Below are 20,318 nucleotides of genomic sequence, written 5' to 3'. Positions count from 1 at the left end.
CAAAGTTATACTCTGCAAATCTTCACGCCGGCAGTATAACACATTAGTTATTCCTCAAGTGCAAATAACAGCAAATGGAATACATCAATATACCTTCCATTCCCATTCTTCCTCTTATTTTGGCTAATACAAATATTAAAATCTGATTATATATTTATTGTCCATTTGTTTTGTCTCCACAGGCCATAGTGTTCCTATTGTTTTATAATCCCTATACAAGAAGGCAAGAGGGGGTGCACTAATATAGATAAGGGGAGATTAGGGGTATCATTATAGGCGAGGGCAGCTGAAAAGGTCCATTTAGGGCACACTATACAAGATGGCTCCTACTGCTCATATGTTTTATGGGGTGCATTCCTTATGACATGATTGTACCAAATGTAGTGTAAATGATATTATATATTATCATTAGCACACTTATTGTAATTTCAATATGTTGAAAAATCTTACAGGCTCACTTAAAAATGAACTTTTAGAATATTTTTTTCAGGGAATGTGAAGAGTTTTAAACCTGCCTTTGTACTGTACGAGTGTTACACTGCTGCTAGCCACTACAAATATGACTGACAGTAGACTCTTTAACACAATATTTGTGACATTATCACTTAACAATAAGAAAAGAGCGACAGCAACTTTCTGTTGTTTGTACAACTGGAGAACTGCTATGGAAACCATTATCAACAAATGAAATATTGCATCATGGAGAAAATATGTCCGTCCTGGTCGAGAGTATCAAAGCTGCAGTAATTGAAATTAATGATTGCTATAGTTCTGACTGATGGTAAAGCAAAAGCATGTGTATTGAATAATGCAGCAACAGGAAGTCACAAATGAAAGTTCACCTTCAAGTTAACAATTAGTTCTGTTATATGTGTTCTATTCATAGCAGCTTTTCAACTTAATTTTTTTTTATAGTTTTAGAATTATTTGCCTTCTTTTTCTGATTTTTTCCAGCTTCCACATCAGTGCTCAAATATGGTTCCCACCCAACTTTTGTGCACAATGCTTGCCCAACACGTGTTGGAATGGGGAACATTGCCATTTGACATAGCTCTTACTGGGAAGGTAAGAAAACATAAATAAATGCTTGCTATGATTGTTTGCTTTATATCTTTTTTACTCATCTATTGAGACCTCACCTTTGCTTTTCCTTTTGGAACATAATAGATACCAGATGCTCTAAGAAGGAAATAACGTTTCTTCCATGACTTCTTTCCATCATCCTTTAGCCAAAGAACTCCCTCAATTTCTGGTACAGTTACTGAGCTGCCACAAAAACATTCCTGCAGAGAAAATAAGCAAAATGAATAGATTGTTCCTCGGTCTATTTGTATGTTTGTTTGGGGCTTAATTAAACATGGAGGCTAAAGATTGTGTTATAACATGGGAGTATTATCTTTCTTTGGGCCAGGGTGCGTGGGGTTTGGCATTGGACTGGTATTCACACAATTTAGACATGTGTTTGCCATGTGGCAGAATAGGAAAGATGCTGTGCTTTGATTGGAGCCCAGAGTGATCAAAGGGATGCCAATGCCTCAGAACTATGCTTTATGTATCTTGTTATGTGTAAGTAAAAGAATAAATCTCCCCGAGAGCCAAATTACCCTTTCATGTTTAAAATACTGACGGACAGGGTTCTCTGTGCACTCCCATACATTTTTGTAATAGTTTAAAGGGTTTAATTATCAAAATATGAATATTTTAAATAAAAAGTCCGACCAAACTAGAATCCACGATTTACATTTATCTTTAAAAAAAACTACGAAAAATCAGATAGGGTAAAACAGACTTTTTCATTGTCTGAAATTTTCAGATTTGATGCCCAAAAAGTCCAAATTCTTTTGTAATCAGCGGAAAAGTCCAAAATGTTCGGATTATCGTACGAAACCCAGTGCAGACCACAATATGTTCAAATTGCAAATAGGATCTCTGCCATTGACTTCTACATGACCTCGACAGTTTGAAGATGGAGTATTTTTGGATTTGAACTTTTTGCATCCTCTGGGATAATAAATTTGGAAACATTTTAGTTTTTTCCCCCACTAAAAATTTGGATTTTATAATTTAAAAAAAAACAACAAATTTTTAAAGTTTTTGGCATTCTGACTTTAGTAAATAACCCCCTTACTATTGTAAAATCTGCGTAACGCTAACAGAAACTACTGTCACTGCTGTTAACAGAGCTACAAGATCTGGACTAGACTTTCCTTTAAAATAGAACTGTGCACAAGTTTCTAAAATGAACTGGAAATTAATAGCAATGGCTGTTGGGCTTAATGAAGTCGTTTGCACGAGGATAGGAAACTGGCTACAGGATCGGGTACAGAGGGTTGTTGTTAATGGTCCATTCTCTACTTGGAGTAGGGTTCTTAATGGGGTCACTCAGGGCTCCCGTTTTGGTCCACTTTTATTTAACTTGTTCATTAATGACTTAGGGGAGGTCATTGTAATTAATGTATCAGTGACACAAAACTATCCATCCCAATTAATTCCATCCTGGATGCGACAACCTTGCAGCAGAACCATGACAAACTGGCAATCTGGGCTGCTAAGTGGCAGATGAAATTCAATGTTGATAAATGTAAAGTCATGCACCCGGGATGTAAGAATATCCAAGCTTCTTATACCCTTAATGGGACTGCACTAGACAAATACATAATGGAAAAGGACCTTGGAGTCTTTGTAGATGATAAACTTGGCTGTAGCAAGCAATGCCAGTCAGAAGCATCAAGGGCAAATAAGGTCTTGAGCTGTATTAAAAGGGGCATAGATTCGCGGGAGGAGGGGGTCATTCTTCCACTGTATAGAGCACTAGCAAGACCCAATCTAGAATATGCCGTACAGTGTCGGTCTCTGGTGCTCAAGCAGGACATTATTGAATTAGAAAGGGTGCAGAGATGGGCAAATAACTGGTAAAAGGTATGGAAAATCTTAGCTATGAGGAAACACTGGCCAAGTTGGCGATGTTCACGCTGGAGAAGTAAATATATAAGGGGATCATATAATAATCTCTCTAATGCTTTATTTACTAGTAGGTCTTTTCAGCTGACACAAAGTTTTTTTTTTACAGTGAGAGCTGTGAAAATGTGGAATTCTTTCCCTGAATCAGTTGTACTGACTGATACATTAGATAGCTTTAAGAAGGGGTTGGATGACTTTTTAGCAAGTGAGGGAATACAGGGTTATGGGAGATAGCTCATAGTACAAGTTGATCCAGGGACTAGTCTGATTGCCATCTTGGAGTCAGGTAGGATTTTTTTCCCCTGAGGCAAGTTGGAGAGGCTCCAATGTTGCCTTCCTCTGGATCAGCTAGCAGTTAGGCAGATTATAGACCTAAAAGGTTGAACTATGTTACTATGTAATTGTACTTTCTAGCTGTTACTTTCTTCCAACAAACTGTAATAAAATAAAAATGTGATGACTCTGGCATTCACTATAATAAGCAGCCCAAAGATAATAACTGAATGAATGGTTTTAGTTGTAGTACGAACGCAGAGAAGCCACCAGCTCTGAAAATGAACCAAATAAACAAGAGAATAAACACGCTGGTGTTGCAGTGAAAAGGCGCTGCTTATTAGGCTGAGAGAGTCAGAGGATGCTGGGAGTTGTATTTCAATAATAAACTGTTTTCCCCATGTTTGCACCACATTTCAGTCGCTGAATTGTGGAAAGCTGGAAACAGGCGACCAAGATATCTTTATAGCACAAATGACAATTAATATATTTTGCCGTCAGCCCATCATTACACGTATCTGCTACAGATGGTAATTTCTCTATAGCAAGCACTAACAGTTGATTAGGGGCATTTGTTTTGGCTGTGCCTTTTCCCACAATAGCAACTTTTTTAGCTGCAAAGTGAGGAAGAATTCTGATATATAAGGCAGGAAGCTCTGACACAGAGTCTTGCATGTGTCTTTTCTGGACATTCCTTTCTTTCAGTGCTTTCCAGCTGTAATTGTGTTTATGACTCATCTGTTTGCCAGACATTTACAACATGTATACTGTAAATGAAGGGGAAAATAAAAATATAATTGTACACTGAAATTTGAACTCGTATGTGCGATGTAACTTAGATGCCTTTGGGGTTCGCGGGTGATTCAACAGTCACACCTATTGAGTTGGATGCCCCTATGGAAAAGCCCCATGAAAATATAGGAGAGCATAGAAACACTATTCAGATGGTGTCCCGGATGGAAGTGAACCCAGTGCTGCAAGTTAGCAATAATAACTCCTCAGCTGACATCATTTTATAATGGTAAAGGGGCTGATTGCTGCCTATGTCTTGGGAGTACTTTTCTCTTCTGAGAAATTTTACTTAGCATTTATTTTGAATACATTATTCTACATTAGATGACAACTTCCCACCAATTCATGGCTTTCATTGGTTGCATTGATGCATTAAACGTGGCTCACTGAGCAGAATAAACGAGTCCACTATGGTTTACTGCCCATACATAGAAATAACAATCAGAATATAATCTGCATATACCAACATACTACTAAGCCATACGCTTTTACCTCTAGCAATACTTCCTTATTTCGGTCTGCCATCTCAGAAGTCTCCTTTCTTCCAAGAAGGTAGTTCTGAAACATAAGGGCATGATTCTTTATCAGAAAACACCCACTGTTGTGCAGGCCTCACTTGGCAGCCCCAATAGATCTCCACAGAGTTTCCTTCTATCCATATGGTCCTATCAGCCCCTCTTCATGCCCTTCATCCTTACCTGTGGGTTTTTGAAAAGTGCATATTTTTCTATACGTTCCACAAACATAAGCTTGTTCTGGCTGTCTCGGGTCCAGTTCAAAAGATTTTCCACTAGGTTTTCATGGTCTTCAAAGATTCGCTCTACACAAAAAAAGAAGGATCACATGAGGAAATAGCTTATAAAGGAGAAATATACACAGCATTATCTCGTTTGTGTCTTTAAATTGCTAATTTGTTCTAGATTCAGGGATCAGAATGTGTCAGCTTAAAGTGCAATAAGTCACAGCACAATGGTTTTTTTTAACATGGTCACTGCTGATTTGAAATGCAATCGGTTAATGGTTCCAGGAACTTAATTATATGAATCCCTTAATAAGGAGCAATCCTGTGCACTAATGGTGATATGGATGCAGTGTGGTTGCTGCAGTTGTTAATAAGGCAAGTTTAAAATATATTGTGCTCATTATCTACAATATGTCAGCAATCTTGAGGCCTGAGAGAAAAAGCAGCAAGGCAATTAAGAATATGTTCTCTGTGCCAACTGCAACACATCTGACAGTAACATGAATTAAGTACTACCAAGGTTAGTAGGTTACATTCATGTCAACAAGAATAGGGCTATTGGTGGTATTTTGTTACTTTACAACTAAGGGAGCCATGTTTTATTTGATTTGGCTTAAAAAAAAAGCAGGGCAAAAAATGTAGTTCAATTGTTTCAGCAATATCGTGAACCTTGTAAAATTGTAATAAAATCATTATTGTTTATTCTGAAGTATTTTTTTTCAAATGTAGTAGGTTCACTAACCCATCTGAAGCTCAGAAATGGTCTCCACCAGCGACCAGTCAAGACTGTACCCACAGTGAGACTTGTCCATCAAGTTGTCCAGCACCTGTCGTACCGTTTGCCTCTCATCCACCATCATTGTCTTGGAGCTGTCGTCAGACATGTGCACTCTGATCACCAACTGCTCAGGAATAATGTAGTGTCAGTCAAATGAAGCTCACAATATCTGATTCACTGAAAGGTATTTATCCTACAGGCAACATACTCTGTTATATAGTTAAAATTCCCCATATCTGACTACAGGTAGATTAGTTAATTTTTTAAATAATTAAAATGACACTCAACCATGACATGGTGCACAGACGCTTGGAATTAATATCTGCCATGAGAAGTGTTGCTGCTAAGAATTTCACTCTTACTTTAGTTTTGATGCTGTGGGCTAAAAGTGATGCCATCTGTGATACCAATAGTGAAAAGCCACCTGAAGGAGCTTTTGGATGACATTAAGCTCATACAGTAATACCTTTCCAAATGTTTCCATCACATTTTGATGCTATGTAAAGTTCCACACTTGCCCTTAACCAACCATGGACAACCATATATCTATTGACAGGTCTAAAAATCCTATCAGAAGAGAACATCATCAGGCAATCTGAATTGTCTTCTCCCAAGGGTCTGCAGCGACACCTATTATCATCTCAATGTCAGCCCAGAAGCTAACCCCTGAAGGTGGCCAAATAGGGGCAAAAGGTATTTTCATGTATGCTCAGTTATGCATTTTACATATATGTACCTCAGGACAAACGTGTTTTTTACAATCCTATTTAAAACATATTTTTTAAATGAGATACGCCAAAACGCATGTTTCTTTTACAACAGATGTACATTGCACTGAGTTTCTATCAAATACAGCTCCAATTTCAGTCTAAATAGGCAATTAAGCCAAAATTAATCCATGTGATATAAAACAATAGTAGCTGAAAATGATGCACTAAGTGTCTCATGAGGCTATGGGAACACATGTTGTTGCCAAAGGAACAAGCTGGTCTGCTCAGAGCAATTCCCTTGGGAACCAAAATCACCAGTGGGAGCAGGTGAGTGAACAGAGAAGGGTTTTTACTTTTAAAATATAGATTTTGCGGGGTAATTCCCTTGCCGAAAATAGTTACACGACCACTTAATTTGTCTAAGTGAAATATTGTCTTCTAATTACATAATTATTAATAATTTCCTGTTTGTTTGTAAGAAGATAATTTAGATGGCTAGACTCAAGCTCATCATGTTCCATAGGCCTCCTATTACATTAACATTAATTTACTAGCATATAACTAGGTATAGCCTAATGCAGGAGTAAGGGAGGACAAGGTGCTCCAGAATTAACTGTAGAGTAACTCACCAAACAGTGAAAGTGGTCCAGGTGCACCAGCCCCAGACCACCAGCTTTAGGGAGTGGTACAATAGAAGATAAGGAAGCAGAGCTGACCGGCACTCAAACGGATCCACAAGACCATACCAAAAATGGTAGAAAGGTATAAAAATATAAAGATAAACAGTATATTAACATAAATTGTATTCTCAAGGAATGTATCAGACAGAAAAATACATATGATATACCTATATATATATATATATATATATATATATATATATATATATATATATATATATATATATATTTTTTTTTTTTTTCTTGTTCGAACGAATTGTTAAATTAAATAGAGAATTAAATAGAGAATTTAATTTAACAATTCGTTCGAACAAGAAAATAAATAAATTAAAAAAAAAAATATTATTATATATACATACATCATATGTATTTTTCTGTCTGATACATTCCTTGAGAATACAATGTATGTTAATATACTGTTTATCTTTATATTTTTATACTTTTCTACCATTTTTTCTACCATAACTTTTTCTATATGCTCTTTTTATATAAACAAAAAATGGTTTTAATTACTTTCCTGTAATACTTAGCCTCTTGAAGAAATATAGAGGTACTGTCTCTTTAATGTTTTTTTGTTCTGTTTTTTCTGTTTGGTTGTGTTGTGTATAAATGCTCATATCCTGTGACTGTCATTTGAGCCCATGACTAAGCACCCTAAGGGGTGCGAAACGCGTAGGGTGGATGAAGATGCAGCTATATTTTTAACTTTTCTACCAATAAATTTATTTTTTAACTGAATATCTATGGTCTTGTGGATCAGTTTGAGTGCCGGTCAGTTCTGCTTCCTTATCTTCTAATGCAGGAGTACCCATACTTTAATAATGCGAGGTCTACTTTTAGTAATGTTGTCCTATTATGATCTACATCCATAAAAGCTTTGTTAGCACTGTGTTTCAATGAAAACATTACTTAAATATTGATTTATGAGAACATTTTATATTTAATAAACAAATATATGTCTTATGTAACCTTAACATAATAAATATCAGAATGAAAAGCATGAAATGGGAGGGTGATTTAGACAAGCTGTTTGCGACATCTACTGATCACCAGCTAAAGGTCTATTGGTAGATCCCGATCTACCTATTGGACACCCCTGACCTAATGGCATGTGTGTGTGATGAAATGAAATGGGGAGTTTCTACCATAATACTAAGTGTAATCACAATTGAGTGGAGCATTATAAGATATATGGATCTTTATGTAATACTGCACTTCATTCCTTCTATTTGTGATGGCCTTTTTTCCCCACTAAAGTATAGACTATACTATATTGAAGCGGGCAGACCATCAAACGCATGTTGCCATCGTACCCCATAAAAAATATTTTTTTGTATAGTCACCTCTGACTCATCACCAATTTGCTTCTCTGATTTGCCCATTTAAAGGACTATTTATGAAGAATTTGTACAAAAGGATAAAGTCAGATATACTGTATATACATACATAAAAAAAAGTGTAAAATAAACCCTGCAGTATTTGCTTTACATATGCTTCCCCATTCCAAAGGGCTGAGAAAGATATTGTGATGCATTTAATGCAGACTCTTGCTTGTTTAGCACTGTACACTGTATTGTAGCATAGCCAGATGCACGGTTGATTTGAAATCTTAACAATACACACCAGTGGTGTTACTAACACTGAAATTTCCTCAGTCGTTCCCATTCTTCAGCTCTTTACCGATCGCTCTTTCAGTCAGTATGTACAGACACTGGCACACTTATACATACTGCAAATGTTTCCTACATGGATGACCTGAACAAGGCCATGCTTATCACTCTGCAGTCTATTTATAGAGCACATGGTAACTGTAACATGTACAGAATTGTAGCAATACTGAAACCTACCTTTTTCACCTGAGCTTCCTTTATCTTTTCTAAAGCTATTCGAATCTTCTCAGCCTTTATTTTGGCTGCTTGCTCCTCCTTTAGAAACAGAACAAAAGCATTATCCACACAAGTTCCACACTCAAAACAAACAATGTGATATTACTGAGAGCCATTAGTTTGGTTACTGCATACAGAATGGTTGCACTTCTCAATCAGCCAATTACTGGGAGCCAGGGTTAGGAATTTAGTGCAAATGGACATGCCAAAAAGTTATATCTGGTCTCTTCTGCAAACCCATTCAGTCTCTCCCAACCGCTGTTTTTTAATCTATACTCTTCTACTTCCCTGTCACCTCCATGTCACAGGTGTTTCAGTGTTTCCATCAATACCCATCTAGCTGCATTTTGTGGGCTTTAAGCCCTTCAGCCCCAGCAAAAGTCTAATACAGTCAGTCATCTTGGAAGACTGATAACAATGAACAAAAAGAAAAGTTACATCAGATTTGAATATATTTAGAAATAATTGTGAACAGTCAATAACAAACCTTGCAGCCATGCTGTAAATCTGGAACAGTTACCCCCCAAAAAATTGGTTTCCATGTTACCCATCGAAAACCTTCAAGCAACATTTCTCTAAGTAGATGAACCAAGTCATAAAAATGCGGACTTTAACTCCCACAGTATTTGAAGACAATCAGTCTGTTTCTGTGCCGCTCCACTATAAACCACTGTATCCCGTCTGTGGTTGAAATGGGAAAGAAGCCTGACCCTGCCAAGCGTGCTATAATCCATACAATTTGACAACAGCGCTTACTACAATTTCATTAAATCTACTTCAGTCTACTGAACATCAAGTCCAATATTGCACAGCAATTTACAAAAAGCCTAATGGAACATTTTTTGGGTTCACTGAGCATTTATGTCATCTGACCCTTGTGTTTCTTTGTTACTATGGTTCCACTTAGTTTGGAAACACAATAGGAAATCAATATTTCATTAATACATCAGCCATGTGCCACTGGCTTTACAGACTTTCTACTAGGCATCTCATATATCTACCACTGCGCACTAGTGACTAAAATCTTGTAATTAAAGCCCAACTATTAAATCTTTTTCTGTTCCATAGCCTACGGGGACAGTAAAAGCACTTTGAGGACAGAGATGAGTGAAATACTGATAAATAAATCTGAAGATGGCTACAGTTTTAATAGAGGGATACCCCAGAGGGATAGAGGGATACCCCATTTTTTATATTTTTGTGCTTTTTCAGTTTAGCTTCTTGTTCTGCATAATTTAGTTTGGTATTTCAGCAGCTGTATGGTTGCTAGTTTGGTTGACGTATTTTCCCTAGCAACCATACAGTGATTTGAATGAGAGATTGGAATGAATAGGAGAGGGACAGAATGGGATATTCAAATAAATAATGAAGACAAGTTGCATTCTACGTTCTATGACATCAGTCTTCTGTGAAAGGAAGTAAGAGCTTCAGGGAACCCAGGGCAGGTTGTCTGTCCTGTAGGATCCAGCAAAGCAATTTATAAATATTCCACCAATCAGGCCCTAACTGGTATCTAGGCAGGGGCCCCAATACCCAATACACTGCTTCAAGCCTCTCTGTTGAATTAAAAAAAAAGATCATATAGTGTAAGAGATGAGAGACTGTGTTTATATGGTTACTGGTGGAATATATTAATTTGTTTTTTCAACACTGTTAGAACTGAGGAGTCAAAAACAACCCAATATTTAGACAGAATTTTTTTAGACAGAAAAACCCTAATATTTTAGACAGCAATTAATTTAGGTTGATGGGCTTTTGATGAGTTAGAAAGTCTGTTCAACTGATAATCATATCAACTTGGCATACGCAGTCATTAACCAGTCAAAAATGGTTTGCCTCTTTTTAAACCTCAGTTGTACCCTCCAGATACAGTTGTGTTCAAAATAATAGCATTGTTGAATATAATTATAGCTTGTCCCAAATGGCAGTGTGGAGTTAAATTAGTGAGGTCATTCATTCTGTGAAAAAACAGGAGTCAATTACGGCCCTTATTTAAGGAAGGAAGGCAGAAAATGTTGGCTGCAAATGCTTGGAGAGGGGAAACATATAAAGAAGTGCAGAAAATGACAGGCTGCTTAGCTCGAATGAACTCAAATGTTTTAAAATTGCAACCAAAACCTGAAAGATGTGGAAGAAAATTGAATAGATGGATAGAAGAATAGAAGAATATTCAGAAATGGCTCAGCCAACCATCAGTTCTAGGAAAGAAGGCCTTTAGTTACCTTTGAGTACTGTTACAATTCAAAGACACCTATTAGAAGCCAAGCTATCGGCAAGAAGCCCCCGCAATGTCCATTGTTGAAAAAAAAAAGTCTTGCTGAAGAGGTTACAGTTTGACAAAGAACACATTGATTGGCGTAAAGAGATATGGCACAACATTTTGTGGACTGATGAACGCAAGATTGTTCTTTTTGGGTCTAGGGGCCGAGGACAGTTTTTTAGACGACCCCCAAACACTAAATTCAAGCCACAGTACAGTGTGAAGACAGTGAAGCATTGTGGCACAAGCATCATGATATGGGGATGTTTCTCATACTATGGTGTTGGGCCTATTTATCACATACCAGGGATCATGGCACTGGCTAACTACCTATACAGCAGACCCCACAGTTGCAGGTGGCCGAGGCAAGAGAGGGGCCCATATCATAAGACTGACGGTATTTATTGTCCAGCACAATCCCCGGACCTTAATCCAATAGAAAACTTGTGGGGCAACATCAAAAATGCTGTTTTTTGAGGCAAAACCAAGAAATGCAGAAGAATTGTGGAATGTAACAGGTGCCAGAAGTTGGCGGACTCCATGCAACACAGATGTGCAGCAGTTCTTAGAAACACTGCTTATACAAGAGTTCAGTGATTATACAGTGGATGTTTGTTTGTAAAGAAGAATGCAAACACAGCCTAATATTCCCTTTTCAACACTTTCTGTAAAGGAATAACACAAATTTGATACATTTTTCTTCATGTTTTGATTTGGAATAGAATGTGCAGTGTTCCCAATTTATTTGCATGTATGGAAATAAAAACTATTATAAGGATTTTGAGCTTTATTCACTTTTTTAAACACACTGTAGTTATTGACTATGAAGATTTTCATTCATCCAGGTCATGGTATATCTAGTATAGGTAAATCTAAAACAACTGGACTTGCTGAGTAATCAATGAAGACATTTCACTACTCATCCGAGCAGCTTCTTCAGTTCAACTGACTGGTGTGGGAAGTTCTCGGCATATAAACTCATTGTTTTAGATTTACCTATACTAGATACACTGTTTTAATTCTGAACACAAATGTAATGAATGCACAAATCAATAAGCATTGCTATTAATGGCTAAAAGGAAACTGCAGCACTAATTCTAGATGGGTTTGATGAGCAGATTTTGACTGGGATCACAGCTCTGTTCAAGGCTGAGGTTTAAGGCTGAGCTTCACTGCAATGTGTTCATACTTTGCAATGCTCATCAACTCCTAAGTTAACATTGATTACACATTTTTTTAGGAGCTAGAAGTCAGTATGGCAAATGTGTTCTGTATGGCAAAACTTGCCAGTACTATAGATGATAAACCTCCTGAGTGAAGTATGACCCTAGGGCCCACGATCAAATCAGCCCGATATCGCCCAGTTCAATATGGGCATATCGGGGAGAGATCAACATCACCAAACGAGTGGATCTCTGGTCTATGGCCACCTTAAGTCATTAACCGATATTGCTTTTGAGAACTATTATGTCCAGATAAAAACCTACAAGAGCTGCTGCAATTGTGCTCAAAGGAATGGGTACAAATGTTCTCCCCAGCAGTGCAGTCAGAAGCTACTCATCCATATATACTAGTTACACTAGCAGCCTGCACTTTTTTCCCATCATGTATTATTTATACTGTACAAAAACCTTTACATAGCACTTTACAGAGATTGTTCATCATTCATACATCAGTACCTGTCCCAGTGGAACTTACAGTCTAATTTCTCTATCACATTCCCACAACACATATTAGGGTCAATTTCATCAAAATTCAATGTATGTTTTCCGCGTGTAGGAGGGACGTCATGCAGACACAGGGAGAGCATACTAACTCTTTGCAGGTAGATCCTAGACCAGAATCATTTTACAGGTATGGAACCTATTCTCCAGAATGCTTGGGATCTGGCTTTTCCGGATAATGTATCTTTCCATAATTTAGATCTTCTAGCCTTAAGTCTACTATAACATCATGTACACATTAAATAAGCCCAACAGGCTGGTTTTACTTCCAATAAGGATTCATTATATCTTAGTTTGAATCAAGTACATGGTACTGTTTTATTATTGCAGAGAAAAAAGAAAATAATTTTTAAACATTGGATTATTTGGATAAAATGGAGTCTATGGGAGAAAGCCTTTCCATAATTCAGGGCTTTCTGGATAACAGGTTTCCATACCTGTACTGTAATGCCCAATTGCTACAGGATTTAACAGAGCAATGACATAATAATCTTTAGATAACTGCCTTTTTAAACCACTTTTACTAGAGTAAAGTCAAACAGGGTGAAATCATATGTTATCTCTGAGCAAAAGCACCAGATAATAAGCACATTGATTTAACACAAACGGTTCAAGACAAGTCTTTTCCATCAAACAGAATAAGAGGTAAAGATCAATGCATGAAAGCTAAACAGAAGTCCCTTTAATCATAAGACAGTGGCAGAGAAATATATCAGAGGTAACTTATGAGCAGAAGCAAGGGAGTGAAAGAAGCAATCCATGTAAGAACATAAGCCATACAGTTAATAGAGCATGCAAACTAATTTCCATTCATTATTCAGACAGAAATATAATTGCTCTGTACAACTTGGGAAGAGAGGTGGCAGTTACAGGGGCTTAAATGACACTCACCAATGGGTCTCCAGAATGACACTTCTTATTTATATTAGAAAGTGATTTGTTCTATACACAGAGCCCAGCACATTAAGGTTACCCCTCTGGATGCAGATGTCAAAACCTTATCCCTGCACAGCCAGATCCTACCATGCTGTCCATTAATCATACTGAGAAATTATAATCCTTCTTAGCTACTTTTCAACTGGAAAAGTGATTATTCTACTTTTCAACTGGAAAAGTGATTATTCTACTTTTGTAAAGGTGGCCATAGACGTAGAGATCCGCTCGTTTGGCGATGTCGACAAACGAGCGGCTCTCTCCCGGATATGCCCATATTGAAGTGGGCGATAACGGGATATCGATTTTTTAACCGGCCAGATATCGATCAGGGAAGCCTGTCAGATGGTCCCACACACAGGCCAATATGCTGCCGACTCGGTGTATGGGGGCCTTAACCCTTGAGATTGTAGAAGTCCCCATTCACACTGTCATGTTAAAACTAACTGTATTATTTGTAAAGGGGATCTAATGTAAAATTGTATTTATTTGGATCACTTTTGCAATATACTAAAATTCCTGTTTTTAGCAAAAAACTAAATAAATACATTTTGTTTGACTGCTAGCGTTGGGCTTTTGGATTAGCAAAAAAAAATTTTGTCTTAGAGCTGCTTGTTCAGCAGCTCCTGGGTTAATGGAGTGCGCAGACTGGTCTCCGACATATGTCTCCATGGTTCCATGTCAAGCTACTTTATTTTTGCCTTTATGTTTTCTAAACCAAATGTACGCTGAACTAACTAATTAAGAAAATATTCAGATACTGGTAAAAATTAGGTGCAAACAGTTGCAAACTAATTCAAATACTATTGTATATTATGTCATACTAACTAGTAATTCTAAGATGAAATGGACTGCAAAATATGAATGGAAAGTTTACAGCACACATCAGAAACTTGGATGCTGTGGATGGGATGGTGCAGTTATATGGGTCAGTTCTTTTTCTCCTCTAATTTTGATTCAATACTAATCTACATATAGTGGCTCTTTTCTATCATCCTACAGACCCATTCTAACAGCTAATTGCACCCAGCATTGTTTGTCATAATAAGGATATGCCGACATGCCCATATATCCATTTCACAGTGGCCATTTAGCTACCAGGCTACGGCAGACATGCGGATGCAAAGATCAAGCTTTATCACCTTAGTCAGCAAATGAGTGGGTTTTCCTGCAATGTTTCTGAGAAGAATTGATGTTTCCCTGTCCAGATAGGAGTGCTTGCATAGAAAAAAAAGAGATAGACAAGAGAAAAAGTGGAAAATACAATTAAATGAGAATTCTGTGAAGACCATAATCATTACGTGATCTGATTAATATAGTGGCATGCATGGAGAAAAAATAAGGACACAGGAGGCCACCATCACCTAGGAGTAAGGAACAGTGCAAAGCATATCATAAACATGGAACAATTGGAATAAACATTTATAATGAAGTCCATTGAGAAACATAGCTGTAATTTAGCACTGACCTACCTGTGTGTCAGTAGTGGGATCAACATCACATTTATGGCAACATAAATAAACATTTAGAAGACCAGTGACATGAAAAAGGCTGCTTCATTTAATATAATACGGTCTGTCATTCAATTAAATACCTTATTGGCCGTCATTAGTTGTTCAAGCCTACGTGCATGAAGTATATCACTTTTTGATTACTGCTACTCAATCGTGTATATCAAAATACAGACTACAGTCCACAGGGAACAGAAACAGTGCTAACTATATAAGTTGGGAAATTTGTGGTTTCCCTCTTTTTTAAGGCTGGACCATGTGTTGGGACAGCATGTGTTCATTCAGTCAAACATTGCACAGTTGTTTCAAGGTCAAACCTTAGGCATCTTAGATAGCCCTATTTGCACAGCAATAATGCACTGATACACACTTTTTTTATTACTTTTGCATTCAATTAATTTTGGAGTCTGCCGGAAATAATTCAAAGTAAATTTTGGCATTTTAAAACATTCACAGCAAAATGTATAACGGGAATGGCAAGCAGAAAGGGACAGCCTTGCCTTGTAGCTCTGTTTAAAAGGAAGGAAACATTATTAAAGCATACGTACCACCAACTTTTAAACCAAATAGCATTGTTTTGCCACAAATATGGTAGCATGCAGAGTAAGATACCATCAAGTTCAATGTACTGTTTTATTATTACAGAGGAATAGGAACTCATTTTTAAAAATGAAGACTGGGATTTTGTAAGAACAAACAGATTTTGAATGAACAACAACAATAGCTTTACAAAATTAGATTTTCCTAAAAAACTTTAAAACTGACAGATACAAAAAGAAATATGCCTTACACGCCACTTGTGATCTGGCAGGTGCTGCCCCCAATTTTGCACCTAACAAAAAAGATTTAAATTTGCACTTCTGCTGAACAGATAAAACATCTTTTTTAGTCAAATTGTACTAATACTGGGCTTATATCACATGGCACTATCAATGAGATACCAGTGGGCCAAAGCAACGTGGTGTGGTAGTGCTAAAACTTAGATGAAAAGTATCATAAATGACTATAATCTGCAAGATATTAAATTTTTAGGTGAACTCCTTCAATATAACTACACACCTACTTTTACATTTTATTGTTACTTAAAGGGATACTGTCATGGGAAAACATGTTTTTTTCAAAGTGCATCAGTTAATAGTGCTACTCCAGCAGATTTCTGTACCTAAATCCATTTCCAAAGAGCAAATATTCAATTTTGAAATCTGACATGAGGCTAGACATATTGTCAGTTTCCCAGGTGCCCTCAGTCATGTGACTTGTGCTCTGATAAACTTCAGTCACTCTTTACTGTGATATCACTCCCCTCCCTTCCCCCCTCCCAGCAGCCCATCAATAGAACAATGGGAAGGTAACCAGATAACAGCTCCCTGGTAGATATGAGAACAGCACTCAATAATAACAATCCATGTCCCACTGTGACTTCTTCAGTTACATTGAGTTGGAGAAACAATAGCCTTCCTGAAAGCACTTCTATCCTGCAGGGCTGGCTTTTTATTAAAGCACATGACCAGGCAAAATGACCTGAGATCGCTGCCTACACACCAATATTACAACTAAAAAAATACATTTGTTGGGTTAGGAGTTAAATTTTACATGGTAGAGTGAATTATTTGCAGTGTAAACAGTGTTATTTAGAAATAAAAACTACACCATAAAAATCATGACAGAATCCCTTTAAAGAGCAAGTTGAAACATTAGCCTATGAAATAACAATGCAGTTGAACAATTGCAGATAAAATCCAAGTACATTCAGGCAATGAATAAATGAATATATGTCCCAAACTGTGAACCAGTTTTTTTAATGAACAAATAAATAATTAGAAGTCTGTTATTAGAGCCAACAACAGCTCAATCAAATAATTTACAGTGCTTGTCAAATGGTAACGTTATTTCTGATCTAAAAGCAACTTAACATTAAACCTCTGCAAGATGTGCAGAACGACTGAGCACTGTTTGCTGACAGACCAGGCTTGAAGATGTTCTGTCTGAAACATACAGGGAATTGATGGCAGAACTTCTCAATAATCATTACATCCTTGCTACATTATTTTGTAGGAAACATTATGCGGCTTCATGAAGAAAATAAAAAATGAGAGCTGCTGAAGGGATTACAGCTTCTCATAAATTTGAATGAAGTAATGCTATTTATTTTTAGAACACTAAGACACATTATTATAAAAGGTATATTTTAGTGCTTCTTCACTGGATGGCAGAATCGACTGCTTACTTGTAGTCAGACCGCCCAGTATTTACTTCAACATACAGTCATGGGATACTGCCATCCAGAAAATGAGTTAGCCAGTAGAACAGTTGGGAGGGACCTTACATCACCATACAAGATGCACATTTGCAGTTGGTCATACAGGAGTAAAATAGCTTGTACTCCTTTGGTAATGGTGGCCAGGAAGGTAATATGTGGCTAAGTAACAACATATCCTGGGTGCTGCTATAATGTCAGTTATATGCAAATCAGTTACATATATCTACTGCATACAGTTACAAAATCCAAGTAACCAAAGGGTCATAAGTCATAACATCGAGCCATAATAATAAACTACATGAAATGTAGAACAGTTCTCTTTCACTGTGCTGTGCTCTTTGTTAATTGTAAAATTATACAGATATCAATACAATCTTGTATAAAGCAGTATTGTATTCTAGCAGTCCTATAAAGCTTTCAAGAAAGATTCCAGAGGCAGAATCCAAGCAAAAGCCTCATGAGACTTACGGTAAAATGCATTATACTGTATATGGAAGATTCTCCTTTGCACTTTTGCATTACACTGATAAAGTATGGACAAGCATTTGCAGATGTGACTGTAAAAGCAGTCATTATATTAAGAACAAAACAAAACAAACAAGACCACTTTGCTTTTTTTAATAGTGAGAAAAAATGCAAATACCTGTACTATATTTATGGCAGTGGTGGTTTAATGGTTTACTGCTTAGTCAGTAAAGCAATGCGCACAATCACTTTTTCTTTTTTACACTCCTTTCAATATATTATATATATAAGTGCACCTTGTTACCCACAGGTCTCCCAAATGCATAAACACAGTGAGAGTTATTGGGAACTTTAGCTCCAAATACATTATATACCTTGGACACAATGGGAAGCAACTCTTCCTGGCACCCAAGCCACTCTTATCCTTCCAAAAGGAAGGTTACCTGAAGACTGGAGAAGGTTTCAGCTTTATATAGATCAAAAGGAACTCAGAAATCATTTACCTTGACAAAAATGGTCCTATGCCCCACCTATTGGTAGATATTAGAATAGCACCAAAGCAGGAGAAATAGGACCACAACTACATGATTTCTCCAGTTACATTAAACAGGAGAAACATTGCCTATCTCAAAGCAGTTTGATTGTGCGGAGCTGGCTGTTGCTGAAAGCACTATACCAGACACAATGACCTGAGACAGCTGCCTACATGTCAATAATACAACTGTACATAACTGTTTAATTTAGTGATAAAGACTACACCATAAAAACAACAGAACCCCTTTAACTAGATTTCCTCTCTACTTCACCTAGCCCACCAGACTTTCCAAGTCTTCCAAACTTTTGCTACAATGTCAGTGTACAGCGTTACTGTGTTTTGAGTTGAGTTGAATCTTGACTGTTCTAAAATGAATCTAAAGCAGCCAATCACCTAGGACTATTTGGACAGCGGGTGCATCGATAGCTGGAATATTTGATTTTCATTCAAAGTAGGCAACCATTATATACACTATAAGTGGCATGACTACTTTATGTACAACAATTCAATCATTTGCACATTCAACAAATAGATTCCATAATGTAGCAAAGAAAATAATACCTGGGTCATCACAGCATTAGTTCGCTTGTGGTTATTGCAGCAAAAAGTTTCCCACTGCTGAGATCTGTGCTTACAAGATACAGGTGTTCACTGCTCACTTCTTTTTGGAGCAAGAACCCCCTTTGCCACGATTTGTTTTGATTATAGCGGTATTCCATTGATAGTAATCAAACACAATGAACATCATTTAAAAAATAAAAAGTAGATATCTATAGCACATGCACACAAAATGTTCACTATTTAAACATGCATAAAATCACCTTCGTTCTCTAAAACCAAATTGTTTCCAAGTCAGTATGCTTTAGATGATGTTATCAGGTGACCCCATAGGTAACCATCTTCATTTTATCCAAGTGCACTTTAATTCAGTAATAATAAAGAGATACATCCTTAGGCTGATGCCATGTGTAACATTGCCCAAGGGAGGCAACTATGGTTACCACTTTTCCTGTGGGAAAAAAAATTTATAAAAATACCTTCCTGTTTTATTTCAATCCTATTGATGACAAAGGCATCAGGTTTAATATTTACAGGCCGTGTTGGTAAAATACCAGGCAGACGGCAAACCTAAATGCAATATTATTAATATTATTAAAGAGTGAGGAGAGGAGGAATAATTGGAAAGGTCCACTGTCTTGGGTTTTCTGGTGGGCTCACAGTTTTAGGTTTTCTGGTAGGCCCAAGGTCTAAGGCTTTCTGGTGGGCCTCTGGTATCCCAGTCCGACACTGGGCAGATGAGATAAGTTGCCAGCACGGTCTGAAGGAGCCAAATTTGCATCTAAAATCTGCCCCATGTATGGCCACCTTAACAACAATACTAGATCTGCAGAGCCCAGGTAGCCTAGTCTGAGTTCATATAGCTCTTAAAGTTTATTCTGAAAGACTGGGGTGAAAATATTGAGTCTTCTGGGCAGCACATACTACTTAATTCATGTTTTCTGCTAAAGTCATGTACTTACAAGTTTTTATGTTGTACGTTTCTCTTAATGTTAACATATCGTGGCTCTGTAGTGCTTTATGTACATTTATGGAGCTATACATACATACATACTGACAGCCAGATCCCAGTAGAATAACTATGCTAACAGATGAGGAATGTCTAACATTTTAAGCATCAGAGACCTCTCCCAGTTGAAACAATGTATATTATGCAACGTTTCCACTGCTATGGTTATACAGACACATTACACAATGGGGCCTGGGTGGATGGAACCGATTATACCAATCTCAACTGGGGCCACCCCGGG

The 20,318-nt window shown here is 37.2% G+C and overlaps 1 protein-coding gene across 3 annotated transcripts in view; it reads right to left on the bottom strand.

Moving 5' to 3' along the window:
- The window catches only part of LOC108703048 (ras-associated and pleckstrin homology domains-containing protein 1), a 97,958-nt gene that overhangs the window by 8,131 nt on the left and 69,509 nt on the right, over positions 1-20,318 (bottom strand). For 2 of the 3 annotated variants that reach the window (XM_018238969.2, XM_018238971.2), the window contains exons 5-10: positions 14,882-14,956; positions 8,784-8,861; positions 5,511-5,670; positions 4,725-4,846; positions 4,519-4,584; positions 1,140-1,283 (exon numbers count right to left, since the gene is read on the bottom strand). In XM_018238969.2, coding sequence (XP_018094458.1) covers positions 1,140-1,283; positions 4,519-4,584; positions 4,725-4,846; positions 5,511-5,670; positions 8,784-8,861; positions 14,882-14,956 — 645 coding nt within the window. The remainder of the gene's footprint in view (positions 1-1,139; positions 1,284-4,518; positions 4,585-4,724; positions 4,847-5,510; positions 5,671-8,783; positions 8,862-14,881; positions 14,957-20,318) is intronic. The other variant, XM_018238970.2, reaches the window with a different exon arrangement.

This window comes from Xenopus laevis, chromosome 9_10S (assembly GCF_017654675.1).
Source record: "Xenopus laevis strain J_2021 chromosome 9_10S, Xenopus_laevis_v10.1, whole genome shotgun sequence".
Classification (NCBI taxonomy): Eukaryota; Metazoa; Chordata; class Amphibia; order Anura; family Pipidae; genus Xenopus; species Xenopus laevis.
Note: the sequence above shows the minus strand (reverse complement) of the source record. Positions and strands in the feature narration are given on the sequence as shown.